Source organism: Pelodiscus sinensis, chromosome 4 (assembly GCF_049634645.1).
Source record: "Pelodiscus sinensis isolate JC-2024 chromosome 4, ASM4963464v1, whole genome shotgun sequence".
Lineage (NCBI taxonomy): Eukaryota > Metazoa > Chordata > Testudines > Trionychidae > Pelodiscus > Pelodiscus sinensis.
In genome coordinates, this window is record NC_134714.1 from 64,420,261 (window position 1) to 64,440,556 (window position 20,296).

General features: G+C 43.9%; 1 protein-coding gene across 1 annotated transcript in view; it reads left to right on the top strand.

The window, feature by feature from the left end:
- The window catches only part of RTF1 (RTF1 homolog, Paf1/RNA polymerase II complex component), a 55,742-nt gene extending 52,283 nt beyond the window's left edge, over nt 1-3,459 (top strand). The window contains exon 18 of the mRNA XM_075927141.1: nt 621-3,459. Coding sequence (XP_075783256.1) covers nt 621-727 — 107 coding nt within the window. The 3' untranslated portion in view covers nt 728-3,459. The remainder of the gene's footprint in view (nt 1-620) is intronic.
- The last annotated feature ends 16,837 nt before the right edge of the window (nt 3,460-20,296 follow it).

Below are 20,296 nucleotides of genomic sequence, written 5' to 3' on the forward strand. Positions count from 1 at the left end.
CTATGTTGGGTGGTCTAATCTACATGCCTCTGGCGACAGAGGCATGTAGTCTAGACGTACCCTAAGAGTGAGTAACAGGTTGAGAGATTCCAAAATGCAGCTTTTACTGCTTGGAGCAAACCAGTATGGAGATCCAGTCATGCTTGAATGTGCTCAGAACAGATGGACTCTTTGTGAAGTTGCATTTTGACATTAGTGGGTTGGATAGATAGAAGGAGATGAATCCGAGTGGGAGGCTGCACTAGTCAGCATGAAAACTTTGTCCAAGATAATTTTATTATGGAAATAAAGAAATATTGCATAGACAATCTGACTGGTTTCGCCCCCTTGTGAGGTCTGTCCTGTGTCTGCTGTGCTCATGTAATGAATGTCTTTTGCTGGCAGACCACTGCCATGCAGTATGTGAAACAGCAACATTAGTAACCAGAGTAGTTTCTTCCAGAGATGGAAGCACTGGTGGCAGACAGCAACTTTGAGATGCAAAGTCAAAATTGAATGTGCATGTCTAGGAATTCAAAACATGTAACTGGAAATACCCTTCGTTCTGTTACCATCATGCATGCAAAAGAACTACCATTTTTATGTATTCCAGTCCTGACTTTCTGTTGTTCCCCCCCTAGAATCTAAGACGCTGGCCATCACCTCCAAAGCTCCACCAGCAAAAGATGGTGCCCCTCGGCGATCACTGAACCTGGAGGACTACAAGAAAAGGCGGGGGCTTATTTGAGCATACCCACTCTGCTGCTTGCAATCCTGCATGCTCCATGATGATGTCCCAACTTCTCCTCTTCCTCCCTTTTCAGTTTCCCTTCTGGGTTGGAGCAGCAATGGAGATGGGAAAAGACTCTTTAAAACTGCCAGTCATCTGTAACATAAACCATTTGACTATTTACTGTATAGACCTCCCTTCTTGCCCTTTCACAAATGTGGATCTGTGCTATTTGGGGTTCTCCCACTTCTTTTAGTTGTTGTTTTAAATTTTTTTTTAATGTTTTTGTTTTTATTGTTCAATGCAGCTCGTTGGCCTACTCTTAAGTGTTCAGTATTAGCCTCAAGTTGAGATTTCGGAAGGAATCTCTTTGATGGTGGCAGCATCGGCACTTGGTGATCACTCCTTACATACCACCACAGGAATGGCGAGTAAACATTGGCACAGGACCTTTGTGGCTTGAAGGTCATCTGCACTTTCTTCCTCCTCCTCCTCCTCTTCTTCCTCCTCCTTGCTCTGGAGGATGGAAACTTCAAAAACTGGCTTAGGTTCAAAGTGTAAATTTTGGGGGGGGACTGGGATGTTACGTGACTTTTTTTCAGGTGTTTTTTATCATTTTTTAAGCTGCAGTACTATTTGTATCAGTCTGTCACATTTCCTTACGGCTGTTTTGAATTTCTACCAGCTGTACTTGAGCATCAGAAATTGCAAGAAAGAAACTCATTAAATGTGATTCTTCTTACTAAACAGGCCTGGCTGATATAGCTGTGTCACTTCACATTCCCCTTTTTACACACACATACTTGCTGGGAATCCCATAAATAGCTCTTGTGTGAGACTCATCCTCTATAGATCTGTAGTGAAGCTTGAGTCTCCTGCTGTTACTGAATGAAGCCGCTCCTTCTGGGATGCCCCTGGGCACTCATTGGATAGGCTCTTATCTTTCTTATACAAATCCAACTAATCATCTAGTGTACCATCTTTCTCATGTCACCTTGTCTTTACTGTACTCCAACCTGTTTGGTTTTGGGTGGGTTTTTTTGTGTTCAGTTCTAAACTTGGCTTTAAAAAAAATCAGTTCGTGTTGTGTGGAAGGAGAAGGACAAAGTAACAACTGTACTGAAAATGTACAAGGGCAGTTGCAGATACACATTTTCTATATAGAATTGGTACAGGCACAGTAAAACACTAGCACAAGGATTGTATGGCTTTATGGAATGTTTGACTAGAAACAAGATGACTGCTTGATAATCACTCAGGTGTAAAAATCCAAGTGTAAATATGTGGCATTTAAGGAAGAGCTTTTCAAAAACAAATACAGCTGAATATACTGAACTAAGAACTAAATTAAAAAGCATTAGAGGTCTGACAATTCAGCAGCCCTGATTGAGTTAAGCACCAAAGCATGAACTTACATGCTGAATAAATAACAATGTTTTTCTAAATTGAGGCTTGAAGAAAAGGAAGATCCTGGTGCCTCCTGGAGTAGCATTATTTTTCTAAGAGCTCCATATAGTGGTTTTATCTATACCTGAGTCTGACTTGGTGACTTACTTGTTGGATCCTTAATGAAACTTTAATCTAGCTCTTGTTTTAATTTCCTTTTTGTTAATTTTTTAACAGTAGTTTTAAAGAAATGTCATGTAATTGTGTGAAAATTGATATAATGAAATATGTATAAAAATTTCACCTCTGAAGCAGCTCTTAATTGCTGTGTGAACAAATTGTGGACTTTTTAACAGCTTATTTACCAGATAGTCCATAGCTTTGGAACTTCTTCATGGACTATTGTGTAAATATGTAATCATAGACTTTCCTTGATTGTCTGTCTAGCAACTTTTCGGAGCTGTTGTGGGCTCTCATTTACATAGGTCCTTTTGATATTTTTTTAAAAGTGGATTTATGGAATCTGTCATTATCGTTTCATAAGAGACATCATGATCCACTGTATAGATATGCATTTGGTATCATTTTGGTTTTGCAGCAATTACAATGATGTTACAGGTATGTAATAAAAAAAACCTTGATTTGGAGTAGACAATTTCCCAAAATATCAACATTTCTGAAAATTTACAAAAGAATAACTGCAACATTGTGCAGTGTAAAACTTGAATTACCTACAAAAATTACTAAAAACTTATCGTGGGGTACAGTGATTGCAGAGATGTTTTTACTCAATTTTTACATGCTTTCACTTGATGTGCCGTATCATCCCAGATAAACTTATACAACTGAGTTACAAACTAAGATATAGGCTTTCTAATAAAAACACTGAGACCCATATAGTGTTGTAAATAGTACATCTGCTTTGTTTTCCCGCATTGATTTACGGAGTTTTCCAAATTAAAAAGAGGGGTGCACACAGCGAATTTAGTGTGCAGAACTTGTAAGGTGGCTGTGTCCTGAGCATCCCCAATTATCAGCTACCACTTGCCACCTTCTGGAAGTCACAATGGTTTCTGCTGAAATACTTTCTAAAAGAGGCAATAGCCAAGTAGTCAGTGTATGCAAACCACTCTGTGTTGAGAATTGACTCTGTGTGGGAGTCAATTTCTTGAATAGTTACAGAACTAATTGTGTATGAAGGTGTAATCTTATTTTTGCTTTTTAAAGTGCATGTAAAGGTGAGTGATGCTTCCCGCTCATTGGGAAGGGATGGGTTTATTTGTTTTTGTTTCACTGGTGTCCTAGATGAGTTCATTACAAATGTACAGACGTATATAAATAAACTTGGTTGGTTTAATAAGGTTGATCATGTTTAATCCCTTGATATGAGGCACTCAAGTCTCCATGTTTGGAACCTGGTTCCCCCTCACCCCTGTGGTCTGATGTATTTTTGTCCATAACATGACTTCAAGTGATAAACCCAATGTTATAAAATACTTAGTTGTTTTCAGAGCAGCTCTTTACTTCTGAGTACAAGAAAATAAAGTGTGGTTTCTTTGATGCTATCTAGTATTGAGGGCCACTTGGAAGCATTGTTTACTATGATTTATGCCTTTCTATTGCCCCTCCCTGTGGACCCAGACTTAGCTGTGTTCATTCCACAGAAACCTAAGCTTCTCTTCTCATGCCTCATTTTTTGTCATATGCAGAACCATGAAACTGAAGTCAGAGAGGCTATTAGAAATATGGATCTCATATCACTTAAACTTTCACTTTCATCTGGCTTGTCTCCTTCTGTCTTGTCCTCCATACACACAGGTCTTTGTCTGAATACAGTTATCATAAGACTATTTTGCTTATATGGTGGACACACTATTGTTTTGATAGTGCTTGTTTCTTGACACTTTCTGAGTGGGTCATCAAGAAATGTTTTCTTCAGAAAAGAAGTCTGCAGAAACTGGTCTGCAGAAACTGACCCTATCTCACTAAATCTGTTGGGAAAACTCTTTAATTCTGTATCTGGATTATCTAAGTGTGTTGTTATCACTGTTAAATAAGTGTATACCTACCTGTCATAGTTGAACACTTTAAAGTACATCTGAGATGTTGAAGGTGGATTTATGGCCTCATTGGGAGACGAGGAAGTGGTTCCCTGAGAAGTTGGTGGCTCCTGGACTAGGGGAGGTTGGTCATCTACACTGAAGAACTCCCTGTACCTGCTGAGTTGGGGGAGAAGAGGAGTTGGAGGAGGTCTCTTCGGAGAAGGGGGTGCTCATTAAGAAATTGTAGGAGTAGGTCTTGTGGCATAAAAGTTATACTCCAGAGAGACCAAAACTCCTATGGTTGGTAGGGGAAACTGTAGAAGTGGGCACACAAGGGTACATGTTAGGGTTTGCCTGTCTGTTTTATTGGAAAAGCCTTTCCCTCACACCCTGCTAATCTCCCATTAGGACACCCAAGGTGGAGATTGGGGTCTGAATGTGTGAGGGAGATCCCTTCCTCCATTCCTCACACATTCAGGAACGGAGGACTTGTAGGGAGTAGGTTTGCTCTAGCAGAGGAGCAATCCTGTTCAGGAAACTGGGCCTGCCTATGAGGGATGGACTCTGAGGTCAAAGTAGATAGCTGGTTAAAGATTTCCTCTGTCCACAATCTAGAAAAAGATACTTGGGCACTGGACTGATTGATAGGTCTGCGACTATTGTAAATGGTTTTGGAGCTGTCATGTATGGTACTGGAGTAGGGCTTGATGCATAGGCTAAGTCAGTGTTTCTTAAACCTTTTAAGGCTGAGGAACATCCAACAATTTTTTTTGAGGAACACCAAGGATTTTTTGTTGAGCGCACCCAAAAAAAAAAAGGTTGGGGGGGGGGGGGAGTTATTTAAGGGCAGCAATTTGAAATCTCTTCTCCGCGGCACACCTCCGATTGCCTCGTGGCACACCAGTGTGCTGTGGAACACATTTTAAGAAACACTGGGCTAGGTGATAGTCTCCATAGATCTTGGTGCTGGAGTAGATGCTGGAACGTTATGTTAAAACAGTGCCTGAAACGATGCAGTCTTTACAATATGAAGATTCTGTCATTGCTGAATGGCCTTTGGGTGCTACGGTGTTTGGGGACAATATAGAAAGGACACCCAAAGAGATCTTACTCAGAGTTGGTGAGGGTGTTCTGTGTCCGAAGTCCTGACCAGAGCAATTTTTCCTCCCTCTCATGGCACAGACATGATAGTCAAATGAGGTAACGGAAGGATACTGCATGAGAGATGTAGATAGTAGTGTAGGTAGCAACTGCTGAGTGTCTTTCCTGGGCTTCTTTGCTTTGAGTTGAGGTAATATGGATTTCTCCATCAAGAACAATATCAGCCGCCTCCTGTATTCTTTTCAAGTGTCCTCTGGAATGTGCCTCTATCAAGACCAGGATGTAGATGGTCTGACCTCATGGTCAAAGCAGGAATTTGGGGGTCAGGCTGGTCAAATACCAGGAGGTCAGAATCCAAAATAGGCCAGAGGGCAAACCCAGAGTAAAGTCAGGAGGCATGCACATTCAATTTACTAGAAGACCAGAGGCAGGGAAGAAACTTGAGAGCAGAACCATGGATTGATAACCAAAGAGCAGGTTAGGATGCTAGGAGCAGGAAGCACAAGGCATGAAGTTCAGAACAAGGTGGATTCCAGTTGCATGGACAATTTCTTGGGGATGTGAACCAGTCAGGGCCCACTAGCCCCTGGGGTGAACTAGGATTGCTGTAAGTATTTGGTCCTGTTCTGATGTTAGATCTCTGGGTGATGGGTTGTAACCTGCTAATTCTAAAGTGTCCTGTGGACCAGATTTTGAGAGCTGTGGTCCCTGATGAGGCGTCTGAAGTGTTCATGAATGGTAATGGTGGAATTACATCAGTCCAATCTTGAAGTGGGACGATTTGGAGCTCGCCATAATAGAAGCATTGGGCAAGAATGAAGAGAAGTAAACAAGGAAAATTCACAAAAGGAATGGAAACCGTTATGATGCATGAAGCCACAGATGATGCTGCCACCTTCTTGCACTATGGGTGGTAAGTAGGAACTGGTGGGGAATGAATCTGCTTCACCCCTTACAGCTTCAACTATCAAAGGTGGGAGTCTGGGGTGCAGCTGTGGCCACAACAGACATTGTTATTCAAAAGAATCTGACCTTGGGTAAATAGGCACCTACCACGTAATGTTTATATTTTCTGACTCAAAAGTTGTGACAGGGTGTGATTACAGAAGCCTCCTTGGGGGTGCTCCCCAGAGTGCTGACACAGCCACTGACACCTTCTTGGTCTCTGGTGCTTCTCACCACCCTGTCCTGCTGGGCCAGATCACCTGGTCTCTTCTGGCCAAGGCACAGAGCTGAGATCACTGCTTCCCTCTTCCCCCGGCCCCCCCCCCCCCCCCCCCCCCGGAGCAATATAGATATTGAAACACTTCACGTCTGAGGAAAATGCAGTTTAGGGACCAGCTTCCAAAGAAACCGCTCCCCAAATGGGATCAGAACCCCAAATGAAATATTTAGGTAAGTCCCCCTTTAACAATGAAAAGAGGATATATGCACTGACTGCTTCCCCCAGGTAACAATCATTTATACTGCACTCGATAGTAAATAAAAATGATTTTATTAAGTACAAGCAGTAAGATTTAAGTGGTTGCAAGTGAATACCGGCAGAGCAAAGTAAATTACAAATTTAAAATAAAAGAACTTATTTAATTCTAACACACACTCAAGCTTATTACAAACTCACCCTAAAATTGTTGTTCCAGCTAGCCTCCAAACCAGAGAAGTCTTTTTCCTGGGGTCTTTAGCATGACACACCCAAGAGAATAACTAGACAAAGACAAACTGCTAGCTTCCTGTTTTATAGATTCCACTTTGGGCGGGAATTATGTATCCGCATTCCACCCTTACATAGACAATTACTTGGTCAGACCCTCACCAGCTGGGGTGGTCATGTGACTTCCTAAAATGAACCGCTGCTCACACTCAAAGGACAAGAGGCTGTTTATAGGAGTTCATTCAGACATTGAAGGAAACACCCTTGATGGCTTCCATTTGCACATTTTAAACCCTAAAACATTCCATACTCCATATATCTAACTTTACATGAAGAGTGATGTCTACACCAAAATAAGATGTACAAATCCAGCAGATGGAGACATTAAAATTGATATGTTCCATGAGGTGCTATGTTCAAAGCATCTTCAAGTTATACATACGGTAATGGTATTCATAAGTCAATTTCATGAAGCAAGGGGTGGTCCGTCAGTTGTAATGAGCAATGTTGTTAATGCTTGAAAATAACATTGTGGAATGAAACCATCATCTCTAGTGCTGAAGTACATAAAGCAATTTTCAAATGAAAGGTGGATTATCTTCTCTCTAGATGCATTGAACCTTATTTCAGAAAATTTTTTAGTGGTTTGAGTGCAGATGTATTTGTTTTAGGTACTAATATTTGACATAATGTAACTATTTTTGCACAAGGAGTAATTGTTAGGCCTTGTCTACACGCCAGTTTTTTTGGGTTTTGATGGACTACTTTTGTTGACAAAACAGTGAAGGTGTTCCCATTGCAATACCACTTTCAGTACAAAACTTTGCCATTTCAGTGATTAAATAAAATCACTTCTACAAGAGGCATAGGGATTTTTATGCAAAAGTTTTGTCGATTAAATTGACAGATACCATGCTGGATTTTATCACTGTAATTGGCCTCCGGAAGGTTTCCCACAATGCCTAGCCAGACCACTCTAGTTAGCAATTCCAACTCTGCTATCCTTCAGCCAGGTAAGCAACCTTCCACCCTCCCTCTTTAAAGCCTCAGGAATGTTTGAAATTCCACTTCCTGTTTGCTCAGCGTGGAGAGCTCCCATTGCATTTTCCAAAGTGCCGTTGACAGCTCCATATAGCAAATGCTGTCCTGGTTGGATCCAACACAGAGCTGCTGTATCTGCTCAGTATTTGGGGAGAGGAACCTGTGCAGACCCAGCTGTGCTCTAGCCGTACAAATGTCACACCTATGGGAAGATTTCACAAAGCTTGGGCAAAAAGAGCTATGACTGGGACATGCTGCAGTGCAGAGCAAAGATCAAGGAGCTGAGGTATGCCTGCCAGAAGGCAAGGGAGGTAAACTCGTTCCCATGCTGTGGCCCAGGCCTTCTATTTTTACAAGGAATTGGATGCTGTCCTCGGTGATGACCCCACCTTCTTCGCCAAAGAGCCCCATGGATACTTCAATGGTTCTCGAGCAGGCAGAAAGTAGATCCAACTGTGATGATGAAAAGGTGGAAGCAAAGGATGATGTGGTGCCTGTTGTGGGATTACCCAGTGGTGCGTTCAGTCAGGAGCTGTTCTCTACTATGAAGGTGGCTAGTGGTTTTGCTTTGTGAAGTGGTAGGTTATGAGCATAGAAATGTACAAGACTGGTTCTGGTTCTGTGTGTAGAACACTGCCTTGTGTAGGCTAGGCAGTACAGCTGACCAGGATGTTGATGCACAGAAGTTTCACGAGAATGTTCCAGAGAGATTTCTAGGAAACTTTGCCATGTACCTTCAGAAATCTTCTGCCAGCGATTCCTTGGCAGAGCTACTTTGTTCCTTCTCCCACTGATGGTAACTTTCCTGCACAATTCTGCCATTACTTGTGCAGGGAGCAAACTAGGCAAGCAGCATAGAGGCAGGAGCAAAAGCCACAAGTATATGGTAGATCAGGGGTGGGGAGCCTCTGGGCCATTGCTTAATTTAATCCAGCCCACAGCAAGTCTCTTGGGCCCCTGGCCAGAAGCCCTGAATCTGTGCCCACATCCATGGGGCTAGAGCCTGGCGTGGGTGTGGAAAGGAAACTTGCTTTAGCCCTGCTGTGCTGTGGCCTGGAATCCACTTGAGGCAAATGGCACCTGGCCAGAGTCCACACCCCGAGATGCTCCTGCAACTCCACTGCTATCCCCAGCCTTGAGCCGTCTGTTCCCCAGCCTGCTTCAAAGCCCATACCCCAAACTCCTTGCCTCGCCACGAGCCCCATCCTGCACCCATACCTCCTGCCTAGTCATGAGCCCCATCCTGCCCGAGCCCTGAGCTCACTCTTGCAGCCAAACTCCCTTGCAGAGGCTGTGCCCTCTCCTGCTCCCTAAACCCCTCCCAGGCCTTGTACCTCCAACCCACTGCACCAGGTCATAACTCCTTCCTGCACCCTTGCCCCAGCCCTGAGCTCGCTCCTGTACTATAACCTCCTCAGCACTGGCCTGGAGCTTCTTCCTGCAGCCTGAACCCCTCATTTCTGGCCCCATCCTGGAGCTCAGGGGAAGCTCAAGCCTCTACACCCCCTCCCGAGCTGTGTGAGACCCACAACTTATTACTTTTTCTGTGGGTCAGTGGCCCCCAATAGAAAAAAGGCTCCCTACGCCTGTAACAAATGCTCCCTTTTCTTCTCTGCTTATCCTCAGCAGTGAGATGTCTGGTACAGTAAACTCTACCTTTTGAAAAGGGTGGGAAACTTTAGAATATTGTTCCTAGACCAGTGCACTGCCTCCCTTTTTATAACAATTTTCCTCCCCATGTACAATAACTGCTAGTCCAGGGGAAACTTGCCATGCCTGGAATGTTCCTCAGGATGTAGGTTCCTTAAGGTTCACCGTGAAAGTGATTGGTATGTTTGCAGAGGTGTGTGTTGCTGTCCTGTTTATGCCTCTCTGTGTTTTTCTTTTATTCTGTAGATGTGTCTTTGAAGTACCAGCTACACACTGAAGTGTCCATACTAGCTAAGAAAGCAGCTGAGACCGAGCCTGGGAGTGATGGAATGCTTGGATCCCAAAAACAGATAATGCGTGCAGTGGAGGGAAAGAATCAGCGAAGTAGAAATGAGGCCTACTCTATGGATGCAATGGAAAGGATGATTAAAGTGGTGGAGAAGCAGACAAATATGCTACAGGCTCTTATATTGCTCCAGTCCAGGTGCATGGTCATTTTGCACATTCAGAACTCTCTCATGCCCCTCATCCAGTGCGCACCACCTCCCCGCCCCATTCCGCCTGTGACTACTTTTCTGCTGTGTGGTATTTCTCATTATACTGCTCAATCCACCTCATGGACCCCTTTTAAAATGAGATCAGGACCTAGGCACAGCTATAAAAATTGGCCTTTCCCTGGTATCCACTCTTCTCGTGTGTTTTGAAATAAGTTTCAAATAAGTTTGAAATAAGAACTCTTAAATTTTGTTCCAGTAAATGGTGGTAGCAGATGTCAGAAACAAAGTAGTAGTGAAATCATTTGCTTACATAGAATCCTAGGCCACAAAAATGGCTAGTGCTGCTTTGGAAACAGTTTAATTAAGCATTGAATTCCATAGCATGGCAACGTTCATTACTGCTTCTCATCTTCAAAATATTGTCTAAACGTCTCTCGGCTTGGAATAGCCCTGGTATCTGATTGCTCAAGAGCAGCTGCCAGATGTACTTTTCAACCTCCTCTTCACAAATATTGTGCAATGTGCAACACCCAGCTATGGCCATGGGAAATATTATCCTCACTGATGTCTAACCTGCCATAAAAGTGTCACTAGCGTGTGTTTAATCTGCCAAATACCACATTCTATTGTCGTCTTGCAGCTATTCAGCCTACTATTGAACTGTTCTTTACTATCTTGGTTTCCTGTCTAGGGCTTCATTAGCCATGACATTAATGGGGACGGTGGATCTCCAAGGATTGTTATGGGCATTTCAATATGCCCCCACTGTAATCTTCTGGTGCAGTGATGGGGAAGCCTTTTCTTGTAGCTTTCTGTACAGTAATCCTGAAGATATGAGCATCATGCACCTTTTCTGACCATCCTGTGTTGATGTTGGTGTAATGTCTATGGTAATCCACAAGTGTCCAGAACACCATACAGAAGTACCCCTTTCTATTGATGTACTCAGTCACAAAGTGGACTGGTGCCAGTATTGGAGGATATGTGCCATCGCTTGCTCCTCTACAATGAGGGAAACACGTTGCTGAGAAACTATCCACCGTATCATGCATACTGCCAAGAGTCATGATTCTTTGCAACAGAATGTGGTTAATGGCCCTGAACACTTGCATTAATACAGCCCCAAATGTCAACTTCCTGACGCACGCTTCCAGGAGAGAGGCCTTTCTCACTGAAGGTTATGCAGCCCCTGTTTATCATCCCAGACCCACATAATTATGTGTTCTCACCTTTTCTTTCTTGTCCAGTGGGCCCAAAAGCAATGGTCCATCGTGTGCAGTTTCTCCAAGAATGCCCAAAGCAATCTAATGTTGATCCTATCTGCATCAGACAGCATGTCAGGCAGTTGTGATTCCCCTTGACTTTTGTACTTCAGGACTACCCTCTCTGCCATTCTCAGTGTGCCATTGACAGCAGCTGGCAGAGCATGGGAAATCAGCATGGGCTCTATTGCTGGATGAGCAGGAATTGAGGGGTGTTGAAAAATGCCTTGAACTGAAGATGGAAGCACATGGAATGCTGGGGTGGAAAGCAGTGCATCAGGGTAGTAAGTCTAGACACATGATGCACTGGATCGTTGAAAAAAACTTTCAGCAGGAAAAACTTGCAGGGTAGATGTAGCCTTAGGTTTCTTATTTTGCTGACTATAGAAATGAGCTGGCTAAACTGTCAGGTTCAGAAGTCACTGGTGTCCTGTATTAATGGTCATCGTCTTCAAATTTACCATCTGTTACTGAAGGTCACCGTCCAGCTGTCTAAATAGAATTCAGCGGCCTTCCAGGGACGCGGTCTCCACATGTATATAATTGCCCCTACAATGAGAGCTGACTTGTGTGGCAAAACCTAGCCCGGAGGGCAGGCAAACTTTAAGCTGCAGAACATATCCCTTCTGACAGATTGTTTCCTTTCTGAGCTAAACTGAAGTGTCTGGTTCCAGAGAACTATTATCTCCACCCACACTGTTAACAATCCGTGTCAGAATAAGCAATGTGTTTGAATTCGGAGAACATATAGGTGGGTGACTCATGTTACTAGGGTGACCATATTTCCTCATGCCAAATATGGGACACCAAGAGCGTGGGGGAGAGCTGCCAGTGCTTAGGACTTTGAACTAAAATGGGAGCTGCTGGCGCTTGGGGCTTTAGCCCTGCAGTGGGGAAAGGGGGTGGCACTCAGGGCTTCAACCCTGCTAGGGGGAGGAGAGGAGTGGCTGGCACTTGGGGCTCCAACCCCAGAGTGGTTGGAGTGGTGGGGAGGAGCCGCTAGCACTCAAAATTCCAGCGGCTGAAGCTCTGAGTGCTGGCAGCTCCCTGCCCACCATGCCCCACTGCAGGAATGAAGTTCAGCCCTGCAGCATGTAGGGTGAGGAGGGGAGGGGAGCTGCCAGTGCTTGGGGCTTCAGGCGCTTAAGCCTTGAGCACTGGCAGCTCCTCCCCACCCCCTGCTGCAGGAGAAATACCGGACAATGTTCTCTTTTTTTTTTTTTTTTTTTTTTTTTAAAGTAGGGATGCTGGGAACAGACCTTAAATACTGGAGTGTCCTGGGAAAAACAGTAACTTTAGGGTGACCATCTGTCCTATTACAACCTAATTAGCAAGGGAAGTGAAGGGTAACGAGAGGTTTCTACAGGCATCTTAGCAATAAGACAGTGATCAGAGAGGGTGTGGGGCCCTTACTAGATGAAGGAGGTAACCTAGTGACATGATGTGGGAAAAGCTGAAATACTCCATGCTTTTTTTTGCCTTTGTCTTCACAGACAAGGTGAGCTCCCAGACTAATGCATTAGGCAACGCAGTATGGGAAGGAGGTGGGCAGCTCTCAGTGGAGAAAGAACAGGTTAAGAATTATTTAGAAAAGCTAGACATACACAAATCCATGGATCTGGATTTAATGCATCCGAGGGTGATGATGGAATTGGCACATGTCATTGCAGAGCCTTTGGCCATTATCTTTGAAAACTCGTGGCGATCAGGAGAGATGATTGAAAAAAGGTAAATGTAGTGTCCATTTTTAAAAAAGGGAAGAACAACAATCCAGGGAACTACAGACCAGTTAGCCTTACCTCAGTCCCCAGAAAAATCATGGAGGGGATCCTCAAGGATTCCATTTTGAAGCACTTAGAAGAGAGGAAAGTGATCAGGAATAGTCAACATGGATTCACCAAGGGCAAGTCATGCCTGAGCAATCTGATTAGCTTCTGGGATGACGTAACTGGCTCTGTCAACCTGGGGAAGTCAGTGGATGTTATATATCTTGACTTTAGCAAAGCTTTTGATATTGTCTCCTACAATATTCTTGCTAGCAAGTTAAGGAAATATGGATTGGATAAATGGACTGTGAGGTAGATAGATAGCTGGCTAGATTGTCGGGCCCAATGGGTAGTGATCAATGGCTCAATGTTGGGTTGGAGGTCTGTTTCAAGTGGAGTGCTCAAAGGATCGATTCTAGGGCCAGTTTTGTTCAACATCTTTATTAATGCCCTGGATGAGGGGATGGATTGCACCCTCAGCAAGTTTGCAGATGACAGTAAGCTAGGGGAAGAGGTAGATATGCTGGAGGGCAGGAATAGAGTCCAGAGTGACCTAGACAGATAAGAGGATTAGGCCACAAGAAATCTGATGAGGTTCAACAAGGACACATGTAGAGTCCTGCACTTGGGACGGAAGAATCCCAAGTGTTGTTACAGGCTGGGGACCAACTGGCTAAGTAGCAGTTCAACAGAAAAGGACCTGGGGATTACAGTAAATGAGAAGCTGAATATGAATCCACAGCGTGCCCTTGTAGCCAAGAAGGTGAATGGAATATTAGGTTGCATTAGGAAGAGCAATGCCAGCAGATCCAGAGAAGTGATTATTCCCCTTTATTCGGCTCTGGTGAGGCTACATCTGGAGTATTGCATCCAGTTCTGGGCCTCCCACTACAGAAAGGATGTGGATGCATTGGAGAGGGTCCAGTGGAAGGCAACCAAAATGATTAGGGAGTTGGACACACAACCTATGTGGGAGTGCCCCAAGGATCGGTTCTAGGGTTTAGGGATTTGGGCTTATTTAGTCTGCAGAAGAGGAGTGAGGGGGGATTTGATGGCAACCTTTAACTTCCTGAAGGGAGATTCCAAAGAGGATGGAGAGAGGCTGTTCTCAGTAGTGAGGGATGGCAGAACAAGGAGCAATGGTCTCAAGTTACAGTGGGGGAAGTCTAGGTTGGATATTAAGAAAAACTATTTGACTAGGAAGGTGGCGAAGCACTGGAATGGGTTACCTTGGGAGGTGGTGGAATCTTCATCCCTAGAGGTTTTTAAGTCTTGGCTCGACAAAGCCCTGGCTGGGATGATTTAGTTGGGATTGGTCCTGCTTTGGGCAGGGGGCTGGACTCGATGACCTCCTGAGGTCTCTTCCAGCCCTAGGATTCTAAGCTTATTTACTTCTCTCCACCCTCAAATTATTTTAATAGGTGGTGTTTGTTAAGATTTGGATAGTTAAAAATCCCAGTACCATTCCACAGAGTAACAGAAAAATTGCTTGCTTAATGAAGAAAGCTATGAATTATTGGAATTCACATAACTCTGGCCCAGGAGGTTGAGTGGATGACTCTTCTCCATTTTACATGAAACACATGAATATTCTGATGTTACAGAATTACTATTGTAAGCACAGTACTGTACTAAACTAAGCCCTTAACAGATAGCTTGTAAAAATGGGATTATATTCATGCTCCCAGAGATGTTAAGGCTTAATTAATACTTATGAAAGTTTCTGAGATGATTTTTTCAGCTGATATAGAAAGAAAAAGTGTCAAGTTATTAAAACTAGAATTAAACAATGGAAAGCAAGAGATTTTTCTCTATATATGAAGAGAGCTGGGCTGAGCCAATGGTGGAAGACACTTTTCTTTGTTTTGGAAGCATCAGATGCTTAAACTTTTCCCTCCAGGCCTCACTACATAATGTTGTGTATAAAAGTAATGTTCTTGAACACTGATTTTTAGATTTGGAATAATCTGAGTTGATCAGAAATGGATTGCAAAATCTTTAATTCTCAGTGTGAGCATTGAAAAGAGTCTCAGTACTTGGATATATTTAAAAAGGGATGGATAATCTTTTGGTATTTGAGAACTCAGGAGCGTGTGAAAATGAGGAATAGTTAGTTCCATTTATGTTTTTCCATACCTCTTTCCTCAAGTGCTTTTCATTGTAAAAATCAGGATTAACATTGTTTTACTGCAGAGACAGGCAAGAATTCTGTACCTTGGCTGATGGTATATTCTGTAATTTGTAGAAGTGCTGAAAAATGTTGATTTTTAAATATGACTGATGTGCCTTGTAATTAAAAATTCTGCCAGGAATTTTTCCTACTAGGGAAATATAGCTTCAAGTCAGGTCTACTTTGGAAAGCTCACAGCTTCATCTGTTCACCTGCATCTAGTGAACATTGAGCGGCAATGCCTAAATAGACCACTTCTCATGCAAACTCCATGTTGGGGTGTATGTGTGCATGCACGCCTGTGTGTGAGTGCAGTGCCAAAATCCAACATAAAAGTTTGTCATAAGTCTAGCATCAACATTGTCAACAGACATGTAAACATATTAAATAACAAATGTTACACTTATTGCACCTGGCTAAGATTGGGTTATCCATTGTCTCTTCCCTACATATCTTACAGTTTATTAGTTGTGGCCAAAAGCCGCAGTGCCACAATCAAGAAAGAGGACAGCTTTGGCTAAAAGCCCATCCTGGCTCAGTGGTGAAGTCAAGGCTGCAATTAGAAGTAAAAGAGAAATATAATGGGTAAAGGTGAAATAGATTGTGATCAACAGAAGTTAGGAATGATGACGTATGAAGAGTTGGTAATGGAAGATAAACCGACTAGAGGAAAATAAATGACTGGTGAGGTGAGGACAATGATGAGTTAAGTAAATCAGGGACAAAACAAATCCTCACAATATGGGCTCATTACTTGATAGAGACCGTAAAATTGTCTAAAATGATGCAGCAAAAGCAGATGTGTACAGTGTGTGTTTCTGTTCTGTATTTTGGAAGAAGCAGGATGATGTATTTATACCAAAGAAGGAGATGTAGAGAGGACTTTCTGGCTCATAGTAACTAATAGGGGTGTTAAACAACACCTGTTGGGGATAAACACTTTTACAGTTAATAGGTTGGGATAACTTGCACTTCAAAATTACCAAAGCATTGGCTGAGGAGCCCTCTGGCTTGCTCATGTTAATTCTTTATAAATCTTGGAATAACTGGGGAAACTGTAGAAGGCTGGATGAGCGCTCACATTGTGCTAACTTTCAAAAACAGCAAGTGGGACACCCTGGGAATCTGATACAAACACTGGGCAAAATAATAGAAAAGCCAATATGGGATTATTCAACTAATCAAGAATAGGAATGTAACGAATGCCATTCAACGTGGTTTTATGGAAAACCGATCATGTCAAGCCCATCTAATTTCATGCTTTGATAAGCATCGTGGTTTGGCTGATAAAAGTAATCATGGAGATGTACAGGTGGGACCTCCCTGGTCTGGCACCCTTGGTACCTGAAGGGTCCCAAACCAGGGAGTTTGCTGGACCAGGGCAGGTCAATTCTCCCCTGCTGGCTGCCCCGCTTCCAGGCTCCCAAGGCTGGGGCTCCTGCTCTGCTGCTGCTCGAGTTCCCTGGGGTCTGGACAGGATGGCCTGGTGGCTGCTGCTGGCCCCCTGTCATTGAATGAGCTGTTTTTACTGACGTTCCACAGAGCATTTCTAGGTCAAATGCTATTCAACAATGTCACTGATTGATTTGGAAGTAACTACAAAACAGATGTTGATAACATTTCTGGATGACACAGACTGGCAGAGTGCAGGCCAGGGCCGTCACCCTGGATCACTTGGCAAGCTGGGCTTATTCAAGCAAAATTGATTTTCAATACAGCCAAATACAAAGCTACACCTCTAGGAACAAGGCATGTTGGCCATACCTGCAGGATAGGAGGCTGCATCTTGGACAGCAGTGACTCTGAAAGGGATTTAGAGAGCACAATAATCAGTATTTCTTTCATCTGCAGATTCTAAAAAGCTCTACAAAGGAGGTAAGTAGCCTCATTTGACAGATGAGGATACTGAGACAGTGTGATGGAAGTGACTTGCCATGGTCACCCATCAGGCCAGCAGCAGAATAATAACTGAACCCAGATCTCCCAAGTCCCAGTCCGCAACTTTGTCCATAAGCTACACTGCTGCAACATGGACAAGCAGCTCAAGCCAGTGCCCAACGTGATGATGTGGCAAAAAGGGCTACTGTAATCCTTGGCTGTATAAACAGGGGAGCAGATTTTTATCTCTGCTTAAGGCACTAGCAAGAGCCAGTCTGGAATATTGGCAACAACTCTGATATCTGTGTTTTAAAAAGGATATTAAAAAATTAGGGAGTGTGCAAGAAAGAGCCACAAAAATTATTTGAAGGCTGGAGAAAATGCCTGATAGCAAGAGACTTTAAAAGCTCAATGTAGTTAATTTATCAAAGTCTTGAGAGGTGACTTGATCACATCATTGAAGTAACTTCACTGGAGCAAAAATACCAGGCACTTAAAGGTTCTTTAATATAGCAAAGAAAAGCACAACAGGAACCAATGTGTGAAAGCTAAAGCCAGACAAATTAGAAATCCAGCACTGTTATTAACAGAGGATGATTAATCACCAGAACAAACCACTAAGTGGGAATTCTGTGTTTCAGATCTTCAGATCAAGATAGGAAGCCTTTTTGGAGGACATGCTTTTGTCCGGCATAAGTTACTGGGCTCAACAAAGAGGTAAGTAGGTAAAATTTAATTACCTGTGATATTCAGGTGGTCAAAACAGGTATTCTAATGGTCCTTTCTGGGCTTAAGCTCTATGAATGTCACACAATGGGCTTCTATCTCCAAAGACCCATTCAGAGAAGTCTTCTGGGCCCAGATCCACAAACTCAGTGTAATTCACATACTCGAGAACACAGATGTTTAGCCACCTAATTCGTATGCCGGGCCTTGTCAGGTAGATGTGTACTCAGAGACCCTGCCAGGTTGTCTTATTTAAAATCTAGGAACTTCAGGGGGTAGCCGAGTGAGTCTGTACAGGATAAACTTAAAAAAAATAGCCTGGTAGCACTTTATAGACTAAGAAAATATGTAAATCAGTGGTCCCCAACCTTTTGAGGTTGTTGGGCGCCAGCGGGCATGGCCGTTCGCCCACCGGGCGCCAGGGGGCGGGGACACTTGCGTGCCCGGGGGCGGGGCCCCCCCATAGCTGCGCGCCCGGGGGCGGCACTCTCCCCCCCCCCCCCCAATGTTGGGGACCACAGATGTAGATGGTTTCATGAGCTTTTGTGTGCACAGTCAACTTCAGATGACCAGATGATGATCTACGGTTAGAGTGCACACCTCATAACTGTTAATCCACTTGCTAGAGCAAGTACCTGGGATGTGAAAACCTGGATTTCATTTCCTCTCTCCAGAAGAGGGGAGAGAGTTTGACTGAGGTTGCCCACTCACTTCTCCGGTAAATGCTCTAGCCATTGGTCTCTGGGGAGCTTTTTATGATTAGACCCTATAGAGACCCTATAGAGATAGTATGACCGCTGATTACAATGTTTGTATAGAGTTAATTGTCACAAGACATAATACCAAATTCAGTTCTACTAAATGTCATTGGATACTGAAACTGGTAGGTCAATAAACAAACTTACTCATCACCATGTATACAGTACACCAATACTGAAATTTAACATCACGCACCAGTATTTATTTACTTTAGCAGAAAACACCAAGTGTGTGAACCTGAAAGGATATCCATTTAAAAGGAAGAGATGCTTGACGTGACCGAGAACTACAGGAAGAGTGAATTTCCTACCCTCTCTTATTCTTTTTTTCCCCACTCATCTTTGATTTATATTCTGCCTGGTGATTTCAAAGCTCTGGGGATTCTGTAGTTTAGGTTGGAGTTTCTACTAAACTTCCAGAAAGGCAGATTCTTCATCGAGTAGTGTCCCCGTGGGTGCACCACGGAAGGTGTTAGGCATGTCCTGGCGCTGCAGCTCAGAGAACTTTCTCTAGCAGTATCCCCACCGGACCATGCATGAGCAGATGCTGCTTCGTGCTGTTCGCGCCCTTTTGTGGAGTGTGGTCTGACCCCGCCTTTCCTCCAAAGTGTCCACGGCTGCAGACGGAATATAGACGAGCTCCTCCTTTTCTCTGAGGAGAAACACAAAAAAACTGAGAAGATAGAAAGTTTTGTTATTCGTTTCAGTTTAGCCTCTTCCCAATAGTTCTAGTTCCAGTTTATATTGTTCTGTTTAAAAAAAAAAAAAGGGAAAAAGAAGTTCATGTATATAGGTATTCAGAGTTTCAACAGTTCAACATTGTCAGCTTAAAAAAAAAAAAACTTAAGAAAATTGTGTCTGACAGGCTGTTTCAGAGCCATCATGCCCAGTTTCCCTGGGTTCAAGAAGTGCATGACATGCCAAGACGCCATGCCTGCATCAGACAGCTATTTGCGCTGTATCAAGTGCCTTGGGGAAAGTCATATCCCCCAAAAGTGCACTCGCTGCTCCAAACTAATTGCCCACGCCAGGTGGGATAGAGAGATGTCCGCTCCTTCTAGGAGTGTCCGTGTGGGCGACACACCAGGCACCTTGAGTCTGCCACCAAGACATGCTACCGGCAAGACAAGCACATCGGCTCCTAGTCCCGCCATTCTGACTGAACTGGCACCATTGGTATAAGCGGCGCCACGACCAGAACTGGCACCAGCACCGAGAGATTCCCATGCCACTTCGAGACCAACAGCCTCTGCACCAATACCTCCGGCACCCAAGTGATCAGTACCAATGGCACCACAGCAACAGCCATCAGTGTCGACGTCCTCAGCATTGACGCCAGCACTATTGCTGGCACCGGCGATAACAGCGGCACCGGCATCACCAACACCGCTAACACCATCTTGCTGCTGGGACAGGTCGGAACTGAGAGATGTTACCTCTGCACCGAGTAGCCCTTTGGGCATGGCTCCATCTCCTTTGTGTGCCTCTTCAATACCTACCAAGGCACAGCATAAGGCGAGGCACTTACGTACACTGACACCGAGCCCTGAGAGAGCTGTCTTCTCTCCCAAGCCTTCTCCTCCAGCTTCTTAGCCATCAACATAGGCATTACACCCCCCCTCGAGAGCAGTATCTAAGATCTCCATATCGATCCCACAC